Here is a 9,316-nt window from a genome sequence, read left to right on the forward strand (position 1 = left end):
TAAGAAGAGACATAATTATGTCCACTATACTCGTATTAATAGGACTACACCAACAAGCTACGCAATCTCATCGCGCGCACAAACAGCGAGTGGATGTACAAGCGAGGCCTAAGACCTGAACTTACTAGTGTTACAATCTAATTGAGAAGGGACACTTGTGACAGTTGTGACTTCTAGTATAGGGAAAAACACGGACAAATTATGTCTTAGTGCGCACATGGGACATACGCGACTACGAGACCAAAGCTCAAGAACTATGGACGTGTGTCCCATTAAATTTAATGGCTTCTCTACACGATGGGCCAACGCCGGCCACTCCAAGGGACGCATTTATGCGTTAGAGGGAGCAAGTGACATTGCTATCTCATTCTACCGCATGGCTGCGTCCCTTGGAGTGTCCGGCATTGGCCCATCGTGTAGAGGAGCCATAACACATATACTGTCAGAGCGAGCTACGCGCTACGAACGTAGCCAATAGCACGGTTTTCCCATTTGTAGCCAAAAGCACCAACCAACAGAGTCTCGCCTATCGCCTATCGGGTCGCTGACAGTAAATGTGTTAACAAATCAGTCTTCTACTGAATACAATAGAAAAAGAAGCACAAAAAAGTTGGTCGCTAGGCAGGGTCTCCTATTCGCAGGTGGCTTCGTTCCTCTCCCATTTAAAAAATCCACCCTATGTTTTGTAAAACACCTTGCATCCTATAAAAGGACTCCTTGTATTTATGCTTCGATACTAATCGTATCTGTAAAAAAACATTATTGTTGCTTAATATGGTTTCGGTGCGCAGGGGTACTACGATGGCTACGAGTGCTACGCCGTAACCCGTAGCGTTGTTCGTCTCCTCCGTGATGAATAATGTCTTTAGTCGACGTATGACACGCCAACGGTCTGATTCGAACTTTAAGATACGTCAAAAATAGATTTAGAAACGACATGGATTAGATATGTCAGTGTCAAAAGTGACGTTTTTGTTTGAAGAAACGTCTACACACACATCTAATCCATATCGTTTCTAGATAATCTAGATAATCGAATCGGGTAGATAATATGTCTTTTGCGCACTGAAAACTGAAAGGCTAGTTTGCTTTACTCCTTAACTGTATAATAAATATAATAAGTGTTTTAGTATATAAGTGTCAGCATGATGATGATGTCTGTGATATTCTAATCAAATAAAGTCTGTATTGAAATGTTCAAAATTCGTATTTTTAAATGAAATCATATATGTAGAGTCGGACGGATGGAAGGTCCAAAGAGCCGCATGTGGCTCACAAGCCACCTTTGCCGACACCCGATTAGAAAGAATTCGTTGCGCCTAATACTTGTAGTACCTAGAATATTAAATATAGGAAAATAAGGTTATTCTATCGGCCCGATCCGAACTTTAAGATACGTCAATTAATAGATCTAGAAACGATATGGATTATAAATATCAAATGTGACGTTTATTCAAACAAAAACGTCACGTTTTGACACTGACACATCTTATCCATATCGTTTCTAGATCTATTAATTGACATATCTTAAAGTTCGAATCCGGCAGTAATGTTTTGATTCTATCAAAGAGAATTATCTTTGATTCTATTATATGTTCTATTTCTATAACGTCTACAACCCTTCTTATTTGTCTAAGAGTTACCGAAAAAAAATCTGTCAAATATGAAGTGTGTCATATAAGTAAAGTTCATGAAAATCTACAAAATTCTTTGTTTTGTATAATTATTCTTTAACATGTTATCGTAAAATAAATTATTTCAAAAAATACCAAAATGGCAGACGTAAGTATTAGTGGAGCGCTTCTCAATATGTACTTAGTATTAATAAATGTTAATAAATCGAAATTATAGAGTCTTAGCCGGTTCACGTGGCAAATGAGTACAATGCATGAGACTTAGAGGATTTTTTGCAGGCAACAGTATGGATTTGTGCATCTAAGCAGTGTAAAGAGCGTTAGAGTCGAACATATAGCAGTGCGTTATGCCATGATTATGACTTAGGGTATACAACAACATCTTTATTTAAGCAAGCCTTATCTCCTGCCACAATTACTTATGGAGGGTTGGCCAACCACCCATTCTTTATACTAGACAAGACGATCCAAATGCTCAATGCTTCAATGCATTTATCTAAGGTATAAAATGCTGACACGCGTTTTTCCTTCTTAGAACGTAGAATTCGATGAGTGGTGTGACCCGGCGAATCCTCGCAAAATTAAGGCTGAAGACATCATAGCAGCCGCAAGACGCATCGTCGGAGCCGTCGCGAAAACTCCTTGTTCGGTAAATACCCATCAAATACCGGTTATCTTTAATAGCAAACAAAAGTTTCCACCCTGGAAAGGCTTAATAGGTTTGCCAGTAGAAAAGTTAATTTTTCTTTACTATTAAAGAATATTTCGCTTATTCGCTCGAGACTTCAAAATCAACATGTGCACCAAAACTTTGCTCACTTATTGCATAAATAATTTAGGTCATGCCTTCTTAGTAGTAGAGATGAAAAGTATCTGAATTATTATCACATTTTCTCTTTGCAGAAGGCAAACATGGGCGAGCGACTAGGCTTAGAAATGTATTTGAAACAAGAATTCCTACAATATACTGGAAGGTATCTAGTGAGATTTAACTCCGATTTTTACAGGATGGTGTAGTATGCGTATTTACTTTAAGAGTTAAATAAAACCCTTACCAGCAATTTTTATTTGGAACAAACTATGTTTTTTATTATCTTGGTTTTTGATTTATTTTTTAGTTTCAAGGAGCGCGGTGCGCGCAACGCACTGATGAATCTGTCAGATGATCAGAAGAAAAACGGCGTGATCGCAGCGAGTACCGGAAACCACGGGCTGGCATTAAGTTGGCATTCTACCAACCTCAATATCCCCTGCATCATCGTAATGCCAAAAAATGCCGCCATTGTCAAACGGGCTAAGTGCGAGACGTACGGTGCTAAGGTCCTTCTTCACGGCACCAACATTGGAGAGGCTAAACGTTATGCTATGGGAATTTCTAAAGATAAGCATATGATGTATATTAACGGGTAAGAACTAAGTGCCATCTTTACTTACTTCCAATTCTGTCTACTGGAATAGCCCTTCAGATGCCATTCAGATGTAAGAAAGAATACGTAGCGTAGCACTCTACACATCTGTAATTTAGGAGAGATTTTCTTCATCCTTATTTAAGATGGCTCCTTGAAATCAAATCTAAGTATGATACGCTTTAAATTATATATACATACATATTGCGCAACGCCAAAGCGCGATCTAGATCGTTTTAAATCTTGATGCTCTCACAGTGCTCTGTTTAAATGAATGAAATTTTATTTATTTATATCGCAAAGACGTATATTATCCGCCCAATTAATAAAATCACATTAAATTTCAGTTACGATCACCCGAACATTGTAGAAGGACAGGGTACAATCGGGCTGGAGATAGTAGAGCAAGTACCACAAATAGAAGCGATACTTGTGCCCGTGGGCGGCGGAAGCCTGTGTGCCGGCATCGCCACCGCTGCTAAATACCTCAAACCCGACGTTGAGATATATGTAAGCCCTGTTAACACTTTGACTACCAAGAACCCGCCTGGTAGGCACTCGTAATGTTTGCTCAGATGCCGGACAACCCGCTCAGCGGGTTGTTTTGTACGCAGATATAGACGACCGGTTTCTGGGGTAGTGCGCCGTTTTTTGCTCGGTTGCGAAAGTGAATGTATAATCTCCCTATACCATCTCTATTCGCTACTTTAACTCTGATTGTCTATGATTAGAACGTATATAAGTCTATAGTTGTTTTTGAAATCTTTCTTCTTCCGTTTGATGGCCTCCAACGGAACTACCATGAAACGCTTGCTTGCTCTGTCCTCGCATTAAAATGTAGTGATCGATATTAAACTAATGTCAGTTTTGTGTCGTCATGTAAAAACTACTTTTCTTCAACTATTTTTAATAAAATAATGTGTGAAGAAACTTCCGAGGTGCGTTATTTTGTGGTAATCGACCCACGCGCCCTTTAGCAACTCCTGCATAGCTCATTCAAGTTGCTGGATCTGCTGACCCATCCAGGGTGCAGGTCTCTCAAGCCCCTCGTTGATAACACTCGATTTTAATGAACCCATTTTCATGACCGAATTCTGGTGGATTGTCAAACGCTGGATCCGCGTAAACTCATGCGTAAACAAAAGAAGCACATGGAAAAATCCAACGAACTGCACAACTTCGCAGTAGGAATATTTTGTATTTTTTTTTAAATTATGAATGGGCTTACTCATGGCCACAGATTATAGCCGAGGCGTAGACGTGGCCTACGATGGAGCGAGCTCGCCCAGAAGGTGCCTGTTCACTCTTGATTTGAAGGTTGCCGGGTTATAAGAACACGGAAATATAGACGCCGGCAAGGAATTCCATTCCTTGGCAGTGCGCATAAGGAAAGTAGAAGCAAAGCGCTTCGTGCGAATTGGTGGAATATCTACCAAGTAAGGATGGAAACCGGCCGTGCGTCTAAAAGTCCGATGGTAGAATGGGGACGGTGGAATGTGGAATAAGCTCGTGTAGCTCTTAGGCACACTCCCCGAAGTGCAACCTGTAGAATACCGACAGGCTGGCGACTTTCCGCCGATGGGCCAAAGACTGAAGCTTAGCCGTTAGCTTCTTGTCGCCAATCATCCTCCTGGCTCTGCGCTCCACTGTATTTTTTTCTATTCGCCATTTTGGCCATTTTTCTCAAGAATCACGTGTACGATGGTAGACACTGTTAACTGTACATCGGTGGACTTTATGCCTTTTGTAATAAGGTCCACCGATGTACAGTTATAGGATTGTTGCTGTTTGTACCTACTTAATGTTTAATAAAGAGTTTATTTTTGTACTTAGATATATTTTATGGTAACTGTAATTTTACAGGGTGTTTGCACTGACAAATGTACCACAATGGTAGAGTCGTTAAAAAATAACGAAAGAACTGCCGTGCCCATAGATTCAACTATCGCCGACGGTCTGGGTGTACCGCTCATCGGAGTAAATACATTCCACAGTTTAAAAGGTCTACTGGATAAAATGGTAATTAATATTATAGCAGAATTTTATACCCTCGACTTAGGGGTCGTGCACAAATCACGCGAGGTTCGATAGGGGGCGGGGGGTCACGAAAAACTCACGATAGATCATGTTGGGGGAGGGGGGGTATAAGGAAACTTCACGTGTATTTTTCTACAGTAAATAAAACTAAGAAAAAAAATCCAACCACATGAGTGAATACCTTTTCTCGGTTTCGTTAAACATAAATCTTCACTCTGCACTTCAAAATAGCGAATGTAATACCTCACATCATTCACTCAAATACATTGTATTTAACGAAAATAGAAAAATAAACAATATTTTCTAAATACAACACTCTATTTATCTTAAAATTAGGTCGAATGAAAAAAAATAAGAAAAATACACGTGAGGTTGCGTGGGGGGAGGGGGGTAGCCAAAAACCTCACCAAATATCACCAAGGGGAGGGGGGGTCAAAAAGTAGCCAAAAATACCTCGCGTGATTTGTGCACAACCCCTTATTAGGTGCAAACCTTCAATCAAAGTCATAAGCGAAGTACCATTTCTTTCGATTAAAGTCAATAACATTTATCATAATCAAACACTATTAACTTTGTTTTTTAACACTTTTTTTTAAAAAAGGTCGTGGTAAAAGAGGATTGGGTAGCTCGAGCCATCATGCACATCGTAGAGGAAGAGAGGTAAGTAATGCACTCGTCCTGTCCAGAGGGGCTACCGCCAAAACCGAAATTCGCAAATTGGGGGGATCTTTCTCTTTTACTCCAATGAAGGCGTAATTAGAGTGACAGAGAAAAATGCCCGCAATTTGCGAACTTCGATTTTCGCGGTTATAGCCCAGGTTACCTACTAGTTAGAGTAGTAAGTAGAGATGCACCGGATATCCGGTTACTATCCGGTATCCGGCCTATCCGGCCATTATTTTACTATCCGGCCGGATACCGGATAGTGACCTACTATCCGGCCGGATATCGGATCGTGACCTACTATCCGGCCGGATACTGGATAGTGACCTACTATCCGGCCGGATACCGGATGGTAACATTGGTTGATTTCGGAGTAAACAAATTGGATTTAAGAAATAGACACAGTCATAATCGTACTTGTTTATTATTTTAAAACAATTTAATAATTCCATTGACTTGCGCGCGCACTCATTTTAAACCTAATAGAAATGAGTCCGCGCGAACGTTCACTAGGAAACAGGTCAAACCTGTAGAATGCGCACCTGAAAAACCGAAAGGTATAGTTCCGCTGGCCGAATATCCGGCGGCCGGATACCGGATATTCGGCTGATGGTCAGGCCGAATATCCGGTATCCGGTATCCGGCCAAACAACTATCCGTTGCATCTCTAGTAGTAAGCCGTATATAGAAAGTGCAGACAGAGGCGGAATACCTAAGTTCGTCTGCTTTTGAGCACGGCCTGTGCTTAAAATTGCAGTATAATCCTAGGCTTATCGTTATCGCAATCATCCACTGGTAGATCTATATTAACAACATAAGTCAGTAACTATCAAATATCAAGGTTGAAGTATTTTCTCAATGTACAGTCGCCATCAGATATATCGGAGCGGTCAAGGCGCTCACAAAGTATCTGAACACGCCTCTATTGTCAAGGCGTTAGAGTGCGTGTTAAGATATTGTAAACACCTTGGCCGCTCCGATATACTTATCTGCGTGATGGCGACTGTACTGTATCTTCCAGCTTGATTAGTTCCTCTATAATTCCAGGTTCGTAGTGGAAGGAGCTGGTGCCGTGGCCGTTGCCGCTATCATGGCGGGCCTCTTTCCCAATCTCAAAGGGAAAAAGTTAGTGCTCAACAAATTTTCTTGAAAACGTTAACAAAAAGAATGGAAAATATATGAGACACGTTTTAATAAACAGGAGTTCGATTCTATTTTAACAATTTGTTATAGTTTTGATATTAACTCGGCAGTCGTCTTAGTGATTGACGCGCATCTCACGTACAGTCAGCAGCAGAAGTTGCTAAGCGGGCGAGGTGTTCAAAATTATTTTGACACGCTCTCTTATGGCTCCTCTACACGATGGGCCAACGCCGGCCACTCCAAGCCATGCGGTAGAATGAGATAGCAATATCACTTGCTCCCTTTAACGCATAAATGCGTCCCTTGGAGTGGCCGGCGTTGGCCCATCGTGTAGAGGAGTCATTAGTCTCTTAACAATAAAGTCGCGTCGAGCAACTTCTAGGTTGAATCAAAATAAAACCAAAACCGTAAAAAAATGTTGAATCTGAATCGGGTTGTACGGATATGATGGCCGTTCTTGTCTATAGTTCGTTTATTTCAGCATTAGAAAATAAATAAGGTAAACAATCTTGATGTGTCTTTTAATTGAAAAACACATTTTAAAAATACCTAAGTTACGGCAAATATGTAACAATTATGAATCGAATACGATTATTTATATTCTTCTGCTTTCATAAGTAATAATTTTTAAAAAGCGTTTTTCAATTAAAAGACATGTCTAGATCGCTTACCTTCTTGCAAGTTCTTTCTAATGCTAAAAAAAACGAACTATACGTGACAGCGTGATAAAACGGTGTCTGTCACTTTCTATCCCATGGTGTTAAAAAGTGACAGTTATTTTATCACGTGGATAAAGATGGATAAAGCCATCCATAATACGCCGGCAGGTTAAGAAAAGTAAAATTTACTGTACGTGTTCGCAATCGATAGGGACTGAATTGTTTACAGGGTATGCTGCATCTTATCGGGAGGCAACATCGACACGTCTATCCTGGCGCGCGCACTGGAGCGCGGCATGGCTGCCGAAGGTCGACTGATCAAAATGAAGGTTTCTATACATAACATTTATATACCCACACAACAACAATGATACGGTGGGGTTTGAATGGGTTTCCTCTTATATGAGGCGCGAAAGGTACCCTGATTTGGAACGCGTATAGCGCGCCACGTAAACGTTGGGTTACGCCCGACGCTTTGAGGGTGAGTATGAGGTATGTATGAGGGCGCCGCAGGCTTTGGAACGTGCTAGGCTTTATGAGTTATGACTGACTATGGTCAGTAGTACTAGAAATAGAAAGCACAGTTTGAATAGATCTCTTGGTTGTCCCCAGGTGACGGTGAGCGACCGACCGGGCGGCTTAGCGGAGCTGTGCCAGATGATGACAGCGATAGGGGTCACTGTGCGAGACTGTGTGCCTGAGCGCGCTTGGGTCAAGGGAGATGTGTTCAGTGTTATGGTATCATTTGTTTTGCATATTCAATAATTCGATAAAGAATAATTGAGAATCATGGCGTAGCTATGCATCTAATGTGATAAGCCAGGGATTCAATGCTGCAGTGACTACGCCTTGTAGAACATACAACATAGATTTTATAGTCACTATAAATTGTGAATGCTTTTATTTTCGAGTAACTTTTCTAGTAGTGGTAAGACTGGTAAGATATAGTTTGTCAGGTTCAAACTGTTCAAAGGCAACTGAGGTGAATATTCAATTCTAAGAAAGTTTTCTTAGAATTGAATTTTCAAACGCGTCTCCGTGCGTACTCGGTCATCTACTCATCTCATAACAATCGTAACGAAAAGCTTTCCAAACAGTAGATTGCTAACCGACACCCTCACTATCCGCTCATGTATCTTTCAAACGCTTCTTCACTTATTTCAGATGAAACTTATAGTAGAAACAAGAGGGTGGGACCACACAAAAGAGCTTATTGAAGCTACCAAAAAGAACTATAAGGAATACTACTTCCATGAAATGAATGAATCGGACAAACCAGCTGGCTCGCGTCGCGGGCCCTGCCTCGCGCCGCACCCCGTTTGTATGCAGAAGTAACCTGATGGAATTTCAAAAAAAGAACGTCGATATAGCTGAATTAAACTTCCGGTTCAGTGGCATAATACAGCCTTTCTAGTTCCTATTACCAAACTACGACGATTTCTGGAGAGTAATTTCTGTATTGACTTCGTCTTTATCCTTCTGCCGTGCCACGTGAAATACCTGCATGTTACACATTATACCCAGAAACGTGGGTGCCAATGATTTGGAGTTCTGAAGTAAGCTATGCAATGGTTACATACATATTTCGTGAAATTAAGTAAGTAAATCAACATTTTTGTGTGTCTTCCAAAATCATGTCCTTATCTAAAAACCGACTCCATGACATGTGTAAATAAGCTAATATCAATAAATAAGTTTATTTATATCGAACTATATTTTATTTCTAATTGTAATTAGGATCATGTTTGTGTAGTATATACATATTTTCAAAAGT

The 9,316-nt window shown here is 40.6% G+C and overlaps 1 protein-coding gene across 1 annotated transcript; it reads left to right on the forward strand.

Moving 5' to 3' along the window:
* Positions 1–1,631: 1,631 nt before the first annotated feature.
* On the forward strand, positions 1,632–9,042 carry LOC134673060 (L-threonine ammonia-lyase-like). Its single transcript, XM_063530997.1, has 11 exons — positions 1,632–1,782; positions 2,170–2,283; positions 2,538–2,608; positions 2,753–3,040; positions 3,388–3,550; positions 4,904–5,059; positions 5,679–5,737; positions 6,788–6,865; positions 7,772–7,871; positions 8,155–8,280; positions 8,707–9,042. Exons 1-11 carry the CDS (start codon positions 1,774–1,776, stop codon positions 8,875–8,877), a joined length of 1,335 nt encoding a protein of 444 aa, XP_063387067.1. The 5' UTR covers positions 1,632–1,773; the 3' UTR covers positions 8,878–9,042.
* The last annotated feature ends 274 nt before the right edge of the window (positions 9,043–9,316 follow it).

Source organism: Cydia fagiglandana, chromosome 18 (genome assembly GCF_963556715.1).
Source record: "Cydia fagiglandana chromosome 18, ilCydFagi1.1, whole genome shotgun sequence".
NCBI lineage: Eukaryota > Metazoa > Arthropoda > Insecta > Lepidoptera > Tortricidae > Cydia > Cydia fagiglandana.

Excerpts from the sequence above, each read along its gene's own strand:
- LOC134673060 (XM_063530997.1), top strand. Across the intron at positions 2,284-2,537 it reads TCGCGAAAACTCCTTGTTCG|AAGGCAAACATGGGCGAGCG; the intron begins GTAAATACCCAT and ends TTCTCTTTGCAG. Across the intron at positions 7,872-8,154 it reads GTCGACTGATCAAAATGAAG|GTGACGGTGAGCGACCGACC; the intron begins GTTTCTATACAT and ends GGTTGTCCCCAG.